Source organism: Gymnodraco acuticeps, unplaced genomic scaffold, assembly GCF_902827175.1.
Source record: "Gymnodraco acuticeps unplaced genomic scaffold, fGymAcu1.1, whole genome shotgun sequence".
NCBI classification, from domain to species: domain Eukaryota; kingdom Metazoa; phylum Chordata; class Actinopteri; order Perciformes; family Bathydraconidae; genus Gymnodraco; species Gymnodraco acuticeps.
In genome coordinates this window covers 119,345-137,422 of record NW_022989858.1, presented here as the reverse complement: position 1 = coordinate 137,422, position 18,078 = coordinate 119,345, and the positions used below count along the sequence as shown (strand labels likewise).

Here is an 18,078-nt window from a genome sequence, read left to right as displayed (position 1 = left end):
GGTGTTCTTTTCCCCATAGAGACCGCCTCGCTGCACATTATCCCTTGCATAAAGATAGATTGTGGGTCCCTTATAACATGTTGTACACAGTAGAAATAAACATTCTGGTTACCTCAACATCAGGGATCTTATCCATTAAACTCCTTCTGAATCAAACCGTCACGGTAGCCTTACCTTACTGATCCCTCTTAAATTAGAAAAACACACGTTACTTTATCAGCAGAGAGAAAATGGATCATTAAATTATTAATGTGACTAATAAAGAGCAATTTGATTATTAAGTATTATTCTGTTGATCGATGTCATTACATTTGGTGAAAAACACATAATGACTTGTTTATGACTCGTTTTGTCAAAGTTTAGGACTTGACTTGACTTGAACTGGCCCATCCTGACTTGAGACTTGACTTGGACTTGCAAAACAATGACTTGAGACTTGACTCGGACTTGAGCGCAAAGACTTGAGACTTGACTCGGACTTGCAAAACAATGACTTGGTCCCACCTCTGCTTATTACTTATCGAAACTGCACATACAATATATCCGATTAAAGCTGAGACTCCACAGATTATTTAAGTATAGTATCTAAGCGATCCGATCTCGCGACAGGGGAAGCAAACACAGACATCACAACACGTACCTTTTACGGAGCTTTTACGGGAGATTGTCTCACCGTAGCTGTCAATCTGATCAAAAGACGTGTTCAATGGCATTAAAACGAGAAAAAACGCGGCTGAATCGGTTGATCCATAGGTTAATAATGTATCTGTGGCTTTGAAGCAATTGTTTATAATCCATAATTCAATTTGTATGTAAAAATCGGAGCACAAAAGTTAGCTGCTAATGGTAGCCACCAGAGTACAGCTTCCGGTTTTGGCTACGTGTCACTCTCACTCCTTATTTGGTAATGTGTGTATTAGACTGCCGCCAGAGCCCCAAGACCAGAAGCATCTGTGTTTGCTTCCCCTGTCGCGAGTTCGGATGACTCATACCTCATTCACACCAACGGTGTTTCAGGGCCAGTTCGGAGCTGGAGCTTGAAAAGCACCGGGTTTTTCTCTGCACACCGCAGCGGAGCAGCGTCTTAGCTCCGGAATCCAGTTAGTTTCAAGCACCAAAAAATTGTCCGGCCAGAGCAAAAGCAAAACATACGTCACACTTACGTCGAGGCGGGGGCAGGGGCAGGGGCGGGATCAACTCCTGAACAACAACAAAAAGCCGGCGTTGTATCCAGTTTGTACACAATGATGGAGAAACTTAACAAGCAGCAGTGGTCCACTGAAGAGACCTACTACTTACTGGGAATCTGGTCTTCCGAAGAGGTACAGAGGAAGCTGGAGCACAATCGGCCATTGTTGTTGTTGTCGGTGTCAGCTGTGAGGGGTTTCCGCGCGGTTTGGCTTTTTGAAGCAGGCACGTAAACAGTTACGTCATGACGCAAACGATGACGCAATGACGCAGCACCATTCGGACTCTGGGCGGTGTGAAAAGAGCCGGAGCTAAACCGAAGAACCGGTTCTGAACCTGAAAAGCTCTAGCACGGAGCTTGAACCGAAGTTGCGTTGGTGTGAATGAGGTATCAGTGATGATACTATATACCTAAATAATCTGTGGAACCTCAGCTTTAATCAGATATCTTGTATGTGCAGCTACGATAATTAATAAGGGTATCTTTTATCTCGAGTTCTGTGCCAAAGTCCGTTAGCATTTTTCGCTCAGGGGTCATTTAGATGCTTCTTATGAGACTTGTGTTTTGTTTTGGTAAACATGGTTTGTATCGTCAGTTAGCTGAGATTATTTCCGTTAATCTGGTATAACACATTAATAGGTTCTTAAATATTAAGATCCCCTGAGAGTCTGAGACACAGTGTCGTGAAAAAAAAAGTAAAGTACCCGCCGGGACCTTGGGGCTTAACAGGTTAAAAAAACCGCAATATATATCGCAGGGGAACAAAAAACCGCAATGTCAGTTTTTTTCAATATCGTGCAGCCCTAGTATACAAATATATAAAAAACATGTATATGAAGTGTTTTGCTCAAAATACCAAACAGATCACCCATTCTAGCCATGCCTCATATCCCTCTATTTCACTTCCTGTTTCAAAAGTGCTGATTTTGGGTATAAAGCTTTAAAAAAAGAAAATTTGATAACAAAAAAAAAAGGAGGGGTCTGAGCTCATGCGGAACCCGGCAGCTACTGTCTAAACTAAATACTGCCGTGATGAAACGCCATATCATGGATTACCAAGGATTATTTCTGAAACAGTATGGAGCTCAAAGGCTTTCTCTCTAGCCGGTTATACCACAAGGTGAGTTCCTTTTTATTTCCTGCTTCTTCACACACATGCTCTCCAGTACAGGTTAGCTCTGAGTGTTAGCGATGCTAATGTATACACCGACCATATTACGTCCAAAACAGTCAGGCATTGTTTCTGATAGCAATTTTCTGATAGGGCCGTGGGTGTAAAGCCAGCCCACATTTCCGATATTACGTCATATCGGACGCATACTGGATCAGCTCCGTTGTACCCCCGTTTGTAGAGATTTGGGTACGGAGGAAAAGAGAGAGGGTTTTATTTTCTGATGCTGCGTGAGTTCCCTGACACACCGGGGACACATCTTTATGTATAAAAGACATGAAAAAGTGCATTTTGCATGATAGGTCCCTTAAATAGAGCTGGTGTTTGAAAGTCATTGCTGTCTGAATTTCAAATCATACTGTCATAATGAAACATACAGCAGTGGTGTGTTCCTTAATATTTAAATCAAGAACTATTAGTCAGTGGCGCAGGAAGTATTCAGGTATATTAATTAAGAGAAAGTAGCATTAAAAGTTGTACAAACACAATGTACCAAAAGAGAAAAAGTGTCCATTTCAGACTATTGTACCTTCAATAAGGCTAAATGTAGCTACTATAGTGCCGACAAGCTTAATGTTCAATAATACATTGTGATAGTTTCTGATTATATTTTGATTCTAGACTGTCAAAGTAATTGTACTGCAATTAAATACTGTAGGTATTATTGATGATCTTTTTAAGGTAACAGTATATACCTTCAGGAAGAAACGTATCTCCTTTTTTATCATTATACATTTATTCATGCTTTTTTTTGTTGGAAAGCAACCTCAATATTTTCCGGAAGGTAGAGCTCTTACAAGCCTTGTGTGTCCTTTGTTGTCATTTTGTAGAAAGGGTCCTCAGCCCTAATGTGACTACAGTGTTGAAAGCTTTGCTATTTGTGTTTGGGCCCGTTGAATTTAAGTCTAATGGCACAGGTATACCATTTATTTTAAAGAATGATGTCATATATTTACTAAATATCTTCCCAAGTCTAAAAGTAGGGTATCCGTACACCAATCATTATCATCCTGCTCGAGAGGGACAGAGCAGACTGGATTTTTCCGTTCCCACAGAACGGAAACTTTCCACAACATCCCAGAGAGATGTAGCAGGCTGGTTCTCATGGAAAAGTGCCACTGGTCAGATAATGAGGCCGAGATCCACAGCTCAGATACTGGGACAGGTTCAAGGAACACTGGGAAAACACTGACGTCAAGTCTGGCACTCTTATCTAGAATGTATTGATGTTTATGATTACAGCGTTTTAACAACATAAGCATACAAGCTAAGAAAATAAGTCGAAGATAGCAGACAGTGTAGCATTTGCTATTATATACCAATCCTGTTGAATGTCAGTCACTGCTGAAGAACTGCATGATCCTAAGGGGGTGTGGGTGTTTGTTTTTGGGCTTAACCAACATGTTGTTATGTCCTAATTGTGATTTGTTGCTGACATGAGATGAGTTGGAAAATGAAATTAGTGCAGCACTGAAGGACACTGCTCAGTCTTCAGTCTTGTAACCAAGTGAGTGGGGCTGTGTTTGGTACGAGCCAGATCAACCTGTAGGTATGAAAAGGGAAGCCAATGTAGACGTGCCTTTTTAAACTTGCCTTCACAACGGGGGGAGACTAACCAGGGCGCAAAATGAAGAAGATTGTTTAGAAGTCTATGAGAAAAAGTAAAGGCTCTTCACCTAATTAATTACCAAATCAAACATACTCCTAATAAGTTTATGGTCTTAAGTCTAAAGTCTATTTCAATTAAACATGCTGTTAGTTTTGTAAAGGATGGATCCATTCAGTGTAAAAATAGTCCTAAAGCTCTGTATGTTTCAGGGTGTGGCTACCTTGTGATTGACAGGATAGTTTGCTTGGTTTTATCTTAACATTTTATTACAGTATGTTCACCCTTTTATACAATTTAATTACAACAATTTAGTCACCTGAAAATGTTAAGCTTTTGGTTGTAAAAAAAGATCAAGATGGCAAAGGCCAATACTCAAAACGGTGACGGCCAAAATGACAAGATTTCAAAGCCGTAGTCCACACACGAACAGACGTCGTCATGTTGACTACGTATTTACAATATATGGTCCAAGCACTAAGAGTCGGCATTGAATGTCTCGTCTGTGTTTACTTAAATCTGGTCAGATAGGTCCTGATTTATATAATACATTTTTCCAATGTGTCGCCATTTATTTTGGGGGAGGTTTTTTGTGGCTGCTTGTGTTCAAACAAATTCTCCATTTGCAAAAGCTGACTTAATGTGATCATCAATAACAGATGTTTGGTTTCGAAATATGCTGATACAGTATATCTCAAAGCACAAAGTATCCTTTTGCCAACAGTAACAAAACTAAGATCCTAACAAAAACCAGCCCTGTATACTTCCTGCTTAAGGCTGGTTGCACAAAATGAGACAAAACACATTACGGATGTCAAAATAAAGGCATTACGCTCAAAGGCACTCCAACTTCAGAGCCAATGTGACCCTAAATGTGCCACTCTATCAACTCAATCTGCCATATGTGTCTTTACATGAAACTCCAGCTACTGTCATCATCCCGATCACCTTCATCCGCTCGGGGGATTTTTGGCTAATGAGCTCTTTCCATTCCCACACAATAGAAACATTCCACGACATTCCGGAATGACGGTTTCTGTGGAAATGGAACGCTGAGAAGATTCCATTAAGTGACCATGGCTACAGTAGCTTCAAAAGATACAATCATAAGACTATATATAGATTTATGTGTATACTTTCATTGTTTTAATAATACTAGAGTGTCTAATAATAAGTGGAAGTCGAGACGTAATGGTCTTGGTAATTTTCATCTGTATTTTTATCCGGAGTAAGCTGACTCATGCTGCTGACATCGTGTTGTGGTGTTCATTTCCAGATCTGAAGGATGTATTTCTTAATTTCACGCTGTGCGTAGTTTCCATCAACACATTTCCTTCTATTTCTTACATATTTCCCTTAGTGCTGACGGACCCACAGAGAATGAGGATTGTTGTTACTCTCTGTGTTTCGGAAACAAGAGCATGATGGTTGGATAAGGGCTCTACCGAATGTAACTTTCATTATAATAAAATGTAGGAATGAAGATTTAGAACTCTTCGCCATATTTGATTACCCTTAGATAAAAAGGGAATAGATGTTTTTGTTACTGTGATTATCTAATCTATTGTCGTTGCTGTTATTTTGTTCCTAGACAGCGCTGAAGGTGTTGTGTGCTGCAAGTAGGAGAGAAAACAGTGTTTTGACTGCAGTGAAAATGTTGGCTTTTAAATGTGTAATGCCAACAAATATCACATTTCAAGGTTCAAGCTTTATATATAAAGTCAATGGGTTCAATGCTTTTATGTGTTATACGTACATAGCTACAGTGTAGTTATGTCGATGAAAATCTTAGATCACAGGCTCCTCCAACAAATATGGATTGAAGTATAATAATTTTTCTATTTTTTATGGAATCTCATTCTACAAAAAGTATTATATTATGAGTAATAGTGTAATTTAGCCTATAATTACAGTATATAAGAATGAGTACACATCCACAAAAAACTTTTTGCAGCTTTATACTGAAGCGTCTCATGATCAGGTACAAACAATACAGTGATGAGTTAAAATGATGAGAAACTTTTATTTCACATGATAGCAACGGCAGAGCAAAATGGGGACGAGTTAAGGTTACTAACGACTGACTGACGGACAAAGGTGTGTGTGTGGATTTAAAGTCCGTGTGGTTTGGAATCACCAGGTCAGCCATACAAATAAAAGCAGTAGCAGATGCTGTGTCTGTCTCAGTCTGTATGCGTGTGCTCAAGTGTGTGTGTGCACATAACATGACATTTGTGTATGTGTGTGCAGATGCCGTAATGTTATGTAACTAACTGCTGTGATGTCAGTGAGTTTAGCTCCTTGGCCTGCTTTCACGTCACGCTCTGTTTTTAATCCACAAGGTCGACAGAGTGTCACAACCTGATTTCAGCAGACAGTTGCAGGGAAACACACACAAACAAAGACACACACACACACACACACACACACACACACATTTCCTGGTAACACCTGTAATAAAAAAGTGCCCATTCTGATTGAGGAGTCGTTGTATGCTGACTTTCTGCTTTAGACGCTATGTTTTATTTGATTTCAGGCTTAAATTGAAGAGTGTGCGCTTAACTCAAATGCCTTCTCTAGCATCTTTCTGAAATGTGACTGAAATGAGAGTGATACACTTCATTAATCTCTGTGTGTCTGTCTCTCTGCAGGACTCGTAACCTCTCTGGTGGCTCTCCCAGACCTCGGCACACCAAGAAGACCCACTTCATCAAAAACATGAAACAGTACGACACGAGAGGCAGCAGGTGGGACACACTCATCATTCTGACATTACAGGTTTACACACAAGCAAAATCAGTTTAATGTTTAAGATCAAATAAATTATTTGAACTCCTTAAAAAAAATTGCACAAGTGCAGGATAAGGGTTACTGCTATCATTTCTGATCCTTTTAAAACACTGAATGTACGTATAGCTACATTCTCCTATGTTCCCTCTTGTGCCTGAACATGTCAACAACAAAAAATGACCCAAATATGAAATTAAACCACAAACATATTCAATTACCTAAAATATCACAATTTCTATTTGAGGTAATTGTTTGTAAGATTTATGTCAAGGTAATAATGTTCATACTTCCAGTTTTCCACTGTGCCTCGGTGTCTTCAACCATGAACCTTCACTAACTCTGCTGACATGCAGAAGTGTGCAGCTTGTACTCCACAGGTGGAGAGGAAGGCTGTTGGTTTCTCTTTTGGACAGTGTTGATGTCTAATCGTTCCTCTATTGTTCTCTATTTTCGTCCTTCCTTGAAGGGTGTATAAATCCGACCTCTGGGTCAAAGGAACGCAGGCATTCTCATCAGATAATTATAGACGGAGTCCAGATTGTTTTAGAATAGATGCAGCTGAAAGCGGCAGAGCTGGTGTTTGTCACCATGTCATCACGCAGAAGAGAGGGCAGCGTTCAGAGAACATTTAATGTTAGAGCTCTGCTGCCTCACAAACTGGTCTGAATGCTATGTTGGGGATATTTAAAGGATCATCAAGTGTGACTGTTGCAGTTTTCAGCTTCAACTTAGCACGTAGAATTGAATGTACATACAGTACGTTGAATATTTTCTGTATATCAATACATTTAGCTAACATGGAAACACTTTTAATACTGCACCTAAATTAAAAAAAGTTATTTTTGGACAATTTAAATAAAAGTAAGTAAAAGAGAACTGAAGCTCTAATTGTGTGTTGTCTATAAAATATAAATCTACATGCCTTGATGATGTCATTCTTTATAAAGCCTTCTTGATCAATTGTTTTCAAGCTAAATAATAAACACAGATACTGATTATCCATAATGTTCCCATTTATCTGGTAACTGAAATCTTACCGGTCACGTGGACCAGACAAAAGCGCTAACTAAAAACAATAATTCCAAACTTAGACATGTTGTGACTGGGATGCAAAAAGCCTAATCTGTTAAAGAACTGAACAAAGACAGCCTACGGTTAAAAATAACACTGCTCTAGCATACATCCTGTGTACTGAGCGTTTCCTGTTGGTTAATGCTGAATGTATGGATGTTGAGCTGAATTTGAAAATAATTCCGAATTTTTCCCTTAATGTCTCAGGATGTTTGACCCTATTTTCTTGGTATTTGTGTGCAGTTAGCTCAGTAGTTGCAACCCTTGGGCCATGTTCCCAGTGGGATGTGGCTGGGGTTTTTCCTTAAGGTGCCCCCACTGTTATGAAATGTGTGGTGATAAATGGCTGCGGACTGAATCCCCAGCAGAGTCATGCCTCCAGCAGGCCTGTTGTGATGATGTCCAATGACCTCCCTGGCGACTTCCTGCCCTTCACTTTCCCATGCATCATAGGGGTGTGTGTGTGTGTGTGTGTGTGTGTGTGTGTGTGTGTGTGTGTGTGTGTGTGTGTGTGTGTGTGTGTGTGTGTGTGTGTGTGTGTGTGTGTGTGTGTGTGTGTGTGTGTGTGTGTGTGTGTGTGTTGTGTGTGTGTGTGTGTGTGTGTGTTGTGTGTGTGTGTGTGTGTGTGTGTGTGTGTGTGTGTGTGTGTGTGTGTGACGATCTGTTTTCCACAAACATGTGTTGAAATGTAGGAATATGTGATATTGATGTCCACATTTCCAGCAGAAAAGCTTATGTTCAGCTCGACTGTGAATCGCAGCACTTCATTTAGTTTCTTGGTAGTTTCCTGTTGAATTATATATCAGTTTATCAAACTCTTCTACTTCCTGGTATGATGAATAACAGCCACAAAATCTTTCTGTTGAGATGAAAGCATATTGAATCTTCCATTCACTTTGATCCTTATTAAAAATGTATGGTGAGGAGAATCACTTACTGCCTGTACTTGTATCTATTGTCTTTATAACTCTATAACAGTGGGACTTTTATTATTACCAACTCTTTTAAAGGTGGGGTAGGTAATTTTGGAGAAACCAGCTTGAGTGCGCTAGAATTTGAAAATACACAACAGGAAGAAATCTTCCACTTCCTTACAGAGCCCCTCCTCCAACACACACAAACGCGCACATGACCAATGAGGGCACGAGATAAGTTTGTGCACAGATGGAAGGCTGACAGGCAGGTAGGCCATCCAGTTACTTTAGCCGGGCCGGCTCAGATGATTGGTCGTGCTTTTTACAGCGCCACGGCTTCCACAGATGACATTTTGTTATGGATATTTTGTCAAAGCACTTAAGATATTCATTGCTATCGGGATGTTAAGAGCATTCTATGGAATATAACAAAAAGTGTATCTCGAGCCGGTTTCTCAAACTTACCTACCCCACCTTTAATTTAAAATAAATATGAGCAAGAAATGATCCCCTTTAACACCCTGCCTCCCAAATGTTCTTGAATGATATCCCTGTCCTACAAAATAGAGTGATGCAGTAATGAGTCCTATAATCCAGCAAAGACTTAACATTTGACCACTTCCTGTTCCTTTGAAGTCAATGGTTTTGTAACGTGTTTGAGGTTAGAATACCTATAGCGACAGCAGGAAACAAACAAAGTCGCTGAGAGGCTGAGACCGGGCCTGTTTGATATTGTGACACGCTACAAAAAAGTACTTGCTGAGATGAAAAACTCTGTTGCAAAATAATGTGGTTTAATGAAAACTGGGATAATCAACTTATTCTCCTTGGACATGTACATCGTTATATTAATCAAAGCAATCATTTAAACTTGTGGTCAACAAAAAGTACAACGGCCCTGTCACCCTCTCTTCCACACACACCTCACGCAGGTGAACAGAATTATAATGAGTGCCGCCCATCTCCATGTGACCCAAGCCAACCAATCAATTGTGCTCAAACAAATATCTTATATTAAAACAAAACGCAATACTATACAATGTTTCATGGCTCCTACAATACCGCTGCCAAGGTTTTTGTTCTTGTATTTTGACGTGTGTTTTTGTATACCTCTGGACTGTGGGAAACAGTATTTCAATCGTTCTGTGTGTACAAACATATTTTGAGATTGACAATAAAGTTGACTTTGACTTTTGAAATAAGGTCTGTGGTTAACTCAAGCTTTCCACGTGTATATGACATAAAACACAACAATAAATATCCCACTTGTGAATATCCATAACTTCGATGTGTCACAGAAGCAGCGGTTTTAAAATAGTGACTAAATGAGACTAAACGTTTTCACGCTGGGGCCTTTGACTCAGCGCTGGTGACGCACAGCCATGCGACCGTGAGTTAATATATAGCATTACGTTTAGCTTTTTATTTTTGTCAATTGTATTCAGGCTTCAAAAACCACAAAGTGATGTTAATATGTGAAGTTATCCTGCTGAGCAGAATGTGTACAATATAAATGTTTGTTGGACACACAGCTTATTTTCTGCCTTTTTACAAAATCCAACAGGAAATCCCTTTGCCTTTTGTCGAGGGACTCCTTGCGTTGCTAACTCCCCCGTTGGCGTACAAAAACATCTCATCACTGCACCTCTCTAATCAGAAACATGGCATCGATCAATTTGTGTAAGAGTGCAGGCTCCATATTAGTTATACGATTTGGGTTTGCTCCTTTTAAGCTTGGGTTTTATTTGCTCATATTGTTTAATCCAGGTTATGTAACTACTTTGGTTGATTTACTGCTTTCTCTGCCAGTCTTCTGATTAACTGCAGTTTGATTTGGCATCTTCTTCCGTTGCTGTTCACTCTGACAGTCTCCAGATTGACTTGATGTTATATCTTCGGTTAACCTCAGTTCTCTCTCAGTGTGTGGCCTGTTTTTATTGTTTAGTGCCGTCAGTGGTTCCATATACCGTATATATATATACTGTATATATATATATGATGGAGTGTGTATAAATGATTCATCATCACAAACATGATGCACTCAAGGGTGTGTTTATGTTTTCACACACTGTGAATCACCTCCCAGTCTCTGTGGTGCCTGAGCCAAAGATAATGACTGAACATGTTCCTCTGAGACACAAAGCAACGCGCAGTCTCTGCTTCACAGGGGTTTATACTCCAGAGGATGCGCAATTTAAAACACACACACACTATCCCATCGAAACCCCATTAAACCATGTTGTTATTATGCAGTGTCTGGATAAAGGTGCAGGTGGAACACTTAGGTCAATTAGGAACGTGTCGAGTGTGTGTTTTGACATTTTGACTTCATGTCAGAGCTCAGTTCCTCAATGTTTTCCGCCTTGTGAATAAATGCTCACGTAATTACCCTGTGAGGTACCGCCAGATGTTGAGTGTGAACCTGAGAAAAAAACTAAATAATTTCACTATTGAACGACCTCAAACAAACATCTGGTCAGTGGATTAAAAACAACAGCAGAGATTGAGATTAAAATAAAAGATCAAATAAAAAAAATTACAAAACTGAAACTAAATTGAATACATTTTGGTCAAAACAATATAATGATTTGAATACATAACCTTAAATAAGTGTAAACATTTGTAATGCCATTCAAATGTAAACAACAAAAATAAACTGAGTAATCTCCATTCAACATAATTATATTGTTGTAAAATAATTATTCATAATGTTTTTATTCAAATTGTAAAATTAAATGTGCTCCATTCCACGTATTGCAATTTGTTCTCAATATTTGATATTATAAATAAATGTGTTTATCCTGTTATGTAACTATTCCATCAATGGGATGAATGAAGACATTTATGTTGGAGAGTCGTAATGTTGCTTTAATTAATAGCACAGCCCTACTTTGGTTGGTTTCTGCTATAAAAGTATGATAAAAAACAAAAGTTCAGCTTGGCAATGTGCCGAGTGATCCCTTTTTTTCCCTCAGCAGTCAACCGAACAGATGTTATAATAACGTTACCACTAATGTTTGTTCGTCTTCCAGGATCGTGCTTATCTGTGCGAAGAGATCTCTGTGTGCTGCCTTCTCTGTTCTGCCCTACGGAGAGAGCTTCTACCTCAGGTAATACACACATATACACACACACACACACACACACACATACACACTTTTAGATCGTCGATAGGGGAGGGAGAGATGTGATTTCCTCACAGGCGGACTAAAAAAAGGGAGTGAAGGTAGTTGCTTTTTGAGCGGGCAACAAGATTTCCCCATGTGCATTAGAGCCTCCTCAGTTGTCCTGAGGGCTTTCAAGCTGCTGACACAAACAGACACACACACACACACTGATATAATCCGACATAAACTTCCCCATAGATAAGCGCTCAAGTCTCCGTAGACTCACTAATCATGTTTTCCTATTCTCTCTGACTCTAACACACACACATACTCAGATACTGTATTAACACACAGCTGAAAATACAGATGTTACTACAACTATGTAAACTTCTGCTTATCCCTTTCTCTCTATCATGTATACACACACACTCACACACACACACACAAACTCACTCACACACACACACAATTTCAGACGTTTTTATACCAGAGCCTTTATGCATGCTTAGTATCACGTCACATTCACGCCACACATGCACATCATAGTAAGTATTGATACAGGAAAAAAGATTATCACACAGATAAGTATGAACACACGTACACTTCCTCCTTTATCTCTTTTCTACGCACACACATTCAGTTCTTCAGGCAGCGTGAGAAACACTGGTCTTTTCGGAAGAGGAAGTGCGCTCAGGCATCTCATTTCCAGTGTTATCTTGTGTCTGATGCTGTGGTTTGAGACTGTGGGAGAATGGCTGTAAATGTGGTTGTGGTGGGAAGTGACCTTTGACCTTTCCCTCTCAGGTCACCACATGTCCAACTCTGTCACGGGCGGAAGGCAAAACTTTGTAAAAACATGTATATCTGCATCATTCTGTCTGTCTGGGTGCTGCTAGTCTTTATAGCCTGTTATTTATCAAACAGATCACAAACTATTATAAACTATATTGAAAATGAACGGATTAGCCTTCAAAACAGACTAGAAATGTAAATCCCTGCTGGATACATTTCTGCCGGGAACGACTCTAGTCGCTGTTAATGTAGTGTTATTGTACTGCTCGATAACCAATAGTATCAAAGCACTATGGGCACGGTACGGTGACATCATAGAGGAACGACAGGTAAAAGCAGACTAGCATAAGATCTGTGTGGATGTGTTAAAGCAGGGTAAAGATTCACGTCAAATATACAGTTAAACTCACATGTTTTAATTAACACAACATTAAGTACAACTCATCTCGGACCCAAACCATGTTCTGAACAGCGAATATGAACTGCATCTAATCGGAGAATGAGATACAGGGTCCCGCGATTCAATAAGGTCAGACTGAAGCATCCTTTGTGCTCCAGTCAATCCTCACAGTAAATACAGAGCTCAATCCCAGATCAAATGCGCGCTAAAGGGACTTGAGCATGTTTTCTCTCAGTGATCGTGATGTTAAATGTTTGTTGTTAGTTTTTTATGTATTGTGTCTTGATAGTTGTCTATGTTGATGTTACACATGGAGCTGCTGTGATGCAAGTCAAATTTCAGACTTGATCTGACCATTAAAGTATTATCGTATCGTAAGTACCATCTTTCTCCCTGCAGTGACCCGACATTAAACCACACCAGGAGGAGACACTCGTCGGGGAACATCTCCACCACTCTGGAGATGCTGCCGGGGCTGGAGGGCTTCCAGCTGGACCCCTACGGCAGGGTGGGTCAACACACACGTAGATGTTTTTATCATCAAAGAGAGTTTCACATGTTAAAGGTCCCGTTATACTGTTTTTCATCAATATATTACAGGTCTCAGATATATACAAAACATGCCTCTGGCTCCAAACACCAAACAGATCATTGCAGCATCCTACAATCCCCTCTGTTTCAGCCCTGTTTCAAAAGTGCTCATTCTCTGTCTGTTACTTTAGATGAAAATAAGGAGCCACTCGCCCATGTAGTTGTTGGCTGACGGCCCGTCCACACAGCGGCGTGCGTTTAAGCTTGGCGGTGGGCGTGTCTGAAGCTTGGGGAGTTCTCGCGAGCAACAACCAATCACATGAATCTCCCGCCCCCGACATACAGTTTATGAAGTAAACTGGATATAAAATCCCCAAACAGGCGAAAACCTACCAGTTTCACCCACTATCTCTGCCACCTCCCTCCATGCCTGGCTCCTCCGGTTTGTATCCCGGTAGGTGAACAGGGACTGATCGTACAAGACCGGGTGATTCCCTACTGCTACGATTAATTTCTCCTCCATTTTTTGGAATATGAGGAAATGACCTGCGGTGTGTCTCTCTCAGCATACACGCGGTTTGATTGGCTAGCGCTTGTACTGGCAGATTTGCATAAACGGGATTTGATTGGCTGACGCTTCAGAACTTCAAAAGTTGAACATTTCTCAACTTTTGCAGCGAGCCACGCCAGCAAAGCTCCGCTTCGCTTCCCACAATGCAGTTCGGCGAAAAGTAACGTCACCCCATTCAAGTGAATGGTGAAGCTTTCAACGCACGCCGCTGTGTGGACGGGCTGTAATGGTTACACAAGCCAAAAAATCGTTATGACATCATAAAGTGGCCAAAATCTGATCAGCTCATTTTCAGACTCATAAAATGGATCAGGACAAAAAGAGAGGGGGTCTTTGTTCCTGAAACTTTCAGAATCTCTTTCCACAGAGGGGACACGTGTTTATGTATAGAAGACATGAAAAAGTAGATTTTGCATAACAGGTGACCTTTAAGATGTAGTTAATTATTCTATTTCTCCATCTCAGTCGGTGTCCTACGCGCAGTTCCTGTACCCCACCAACGCCCTGGTGAGGCAGAAGCCGGCGTCGGCCTGCGACCTGACGCTGCAGATCCCCGTCTCCAGGAGCACACACAGCATGCCGGGCAGGAGCGCCCCCCCCAGCCGGCTGAACAGCACCGTGGGACTGGACTTAGGTAACAATCACACTGACAACAACACACACACTCACACACTCACACACACACACACACACACACACATTGTTTCCCTAGCATTGGATTTATTTCAACTCTTTAAGTCAAATCAAGGCGTGGATAGAGTCCCTGCATTTAGACTTAGTAAGAGAACATTGATGCTAGGACTGCACAATATATTGTTTTTTTTGGTTTTGTTAGTTTTAAGAGAGTATAAGAACAAAATTATTATTTATTTTCCATGCCTTTTTTGTTCTGCAATCCCCCCTTGTTTTTAATTCAAAATGCAGTTGTTCATGCAGGAGAAAGCCAGAACTGACCACACTAAAGTCTCTGTATTAATATATTGCAAGTAATATCATTTTGGCGATGTTCAAAATGTTTCTGGCATAACATCTATATTGTGCATCTTATTGAATTAGAGGCAGAAGGGCGTGTTTGTTACTGCAGAGAGAAATAATGAACATTCAGATGGAGAGGAAGGATGTGAAGAGAGGAAGAGAAAACAAACACAGGTTGAAGCGATGAGACCAGAGAGAGAAGAAGGAGTATTTACAGCTGTGCTGGAAGGGCTTCTTTATATTTTAAACACGTGTGTAATGTACATGCTGTGTCTCATGTGTGTGCTATCTATAAATGCACACACACACACACACACACACACACACACACACACATGCAGTGACACAGCCCTCTATTAGCCTCTTTACCTCTCAGAATGCAGAACCGTTCATTAACACAACACAGCTGTGAGTGTGTTTCAGGATTACATCTGAATAGCGTTGTGTGTGTGTGTGTGTGTGTGTGTGTGTGTGTGTGTGTGTGTGTGTGTGTGTGTGTGTGTGTGTGTGTGTGTGTGTGTGTGTGTGTGTGTGTGTGTGTATGTGTGTGTGTGTGTGTGTGTGTGTGTGTGTGTGTGTGTGTGTGTGTGTGTGTGTGTGTGTGTGTGTGTGTGTGTGTGTGTGTGTGTGGTTCAGGTCTGGAAGATGTAACAGACTACGACCCCGACCTCCTCAGTAACCCCCAGTGGCCGTGTGGGAAACACAAGCGGGTGCTGATCTTCGCCTCCTACATGGTAAGAAGACATTAAGAAAACATATATTTTATAAGCTTCAACGTAATTGTATAGCTGTGTCCAATAATGACAATGTAGATTCAGAGCTAAATGACACCGTCATTCCAGTGTTCAATGAGCTAAGTGAGAAAGTGAAGGAGAAGGAGACAGAGAGGGGAGAGGAGGAGGATAGAGGATTATAGACCTCGGAGGACAGAATAATCCAGTTGAGAAAAGACACACACTTACACTCACATGCACACACACAGCTTTTTACATCAGCGTGATTATACTATAGGCAGGAGCTTAGTTTTATCCCTCCAGATGAATTATAAACCATGGAATCACACACACACACACACACAGGCACACACACGCTATATCGTAACTGTTACATCCATCATCACTGAAGATTGTGGCTGAGGTAGGCTGCCATTGATCTTGGTGTTTGTGTGTGTGTGTCTTTCAATGTGTGTGTGTTTCAATGTGTGTGTGTTTCAATGTGTGTGTGTGTTTCAATGTGTGTGTGTTTCAATGTGTGTGTGTTTCAATGTGTGTGTGTGTTTCAATGTGTGTGTGTTTCAATGTGTGTGTGTTTCAATGTGTGTGTGTTTCAATGTGTGTGTGTGTTTCAATGTGTGTGTGTGTTTCAATGTGTGTGTGTTTCAATGTGTGTGTGTTTCAATGTGTGTGTGTTTCAATGTGTGTGTGTGTTTCAATGTGTGTGTCTTTCAATGTGTGTGTCTGTCATCTTTTACCCTCCAGACGACGGTAATAGAGTACGTCAAGCCGTCTGATCTGAAGAAAGACATGAACGAGACGTTTAAGGAGAAGTATCCTCACATTAAACTCACCCTCAGCAAGATACGCAGGTAAAGCATTTCAAATGAACCGACTTTATACTTTTTAAAGAACTATAAAAGTTTTAGAAATAACAATAGAATACATTAAATGTAAGGCTGTCTGCGCTTTGCTAGAATTCCTGTACAGAATTGTATTATACAAAAATGTAACTTTGTGACTGTTTGTGTCTCAGTCTGAAGAGAGAGATGCGGGTGGTGGGGGAGGACTGCGGCCTGCAGCCCGTCACCATCGCCATGTCCTTCGTCTACTTTGAGAAGTTGGTGCTGCAGGGTCGACTCAATAAACAGAACAGGTGCCTCAACATCTGATCCTCACATAACACAAGAACTGCATGTTGTAATGTGTTATACTTGTTTCCTGTGAAAATGATTCAACTTTGTTTTGATGTGAGATCAGGAAAGTGTCAAACTCATGTGTCCGATCACTGTTGTTGTTTCACAGGAAGTTGGTGTCAGCTGCCTGCCTCCTACTGGCTGCTAAGATCAGCAGTGACCTCAAGAAACAGGAGGTCAAACACCTCATCGATGTGAGTCACACACACACACACACACACACACACACACACCACACACACCCACACACACACCCACACACACACACATCATGGGGGTTAGCGCTCTGTCAGCTCATGTTGCTCCTGCTCAGGTGATAGTGACGCTGATTCACCTGAACAGACAACTTCCTGCAGAGCCTGACAGCTGCTGTCCTTCATACCTATTGACTCACTTCACACACGCATAAGCAGATCATTTTCTATTTCTATTAGTCGTGCAATTTACCATGTATCTACCTCTCTTTACTCAATTGTATTTACTGTGTAATTACAGCACGGCATTTAAATGTTTAGCTACTGTGCAGCGCCAAATTCAAATGTGGTATAGTGTATATATAATACCACTTACTGCAGTTTGAATTGTATAAAAGCTTAAACAGTTTTGTGCTACTTTTTAGGAACACACTTACGGTCAAAAGAGCTACACAGCCACAACCTGTAGGCGGTACCAGTGCATTTTAATTTTAACAGACCTTAAAATAAACGGTTGGATTTCACAATCAAATGTAGAAATGATGCTACGATCAGAAAACTGAACACATGGCACTACACTTCTGTTTTATGAAATGTTGCAGCACAGAAGCATCACCTGACTAATTATCAAAGGCACAACTTTCATCAGTTTGAAGCCGAATAAAACCAAAACACATGAATTGCCAAAGTCACACTGAAAGAGCCATTATGTCATGTTGCGTTAACTTATGTATTGTATATCTGAACTTTTGTAGTGTTACTCGTTAGGTTTCTATCTTTCGTACTTTCCTAGGTAATATTGATGTATTGTATATCAGCATATCTCCTGCCATTTTTACATCATGTATTTTATATCGA

The 18,078-nt window shown here is 40.6% G+C and overlaps 1 protein-coding gene across 1 annotated transcript in view; it reads left to right on the top strand.

Annotated features, from left to right (window-relative positions):
• cables2b (Cdk5 and Abl enzyme substrate 2b) overlaps positions 1 to 18,078 on the top strand; it is a 42,958-nt gene that overhangs the window by 19,897 nt on the left and 4,983 nt on the right. The window contains exons 2-9 of the mRNA XM_034240238.1: positions 6,618 to 6,713; positions 11,774 to 11,851; positions 13,440 to 13,548; positions 14,608 to 14,776; positions 15,754 to 15,851; positions 16,596 to 16,702; positions 16,867 to 16,986; positions 17,136 to 17,220. Coding sequence (XP_034096129.1) covers positions 6,618 to 6,713; positions 11,774 to 11,851; positions 13,440 to 13,548; positions 14,608 to 14,776; positions 15,754 to 15,851; positions 16,596 to 16,702; positions 16,867 to 16,986; positions 17,136 to 17,220 — 862 coding nt within the window. The remainder of the gene's footprint in view (positions 1 to 6,617; positions 6,714 to 11,773; positions 11,852 to 13,439; positions 13,549 to 14,607; positions 14,777 to 15,753; positions 15,852 to 16,595; positions 16,703 to 16,866; positions 16,987 to 17,135; positions 17,221 to 18,078) is intronic.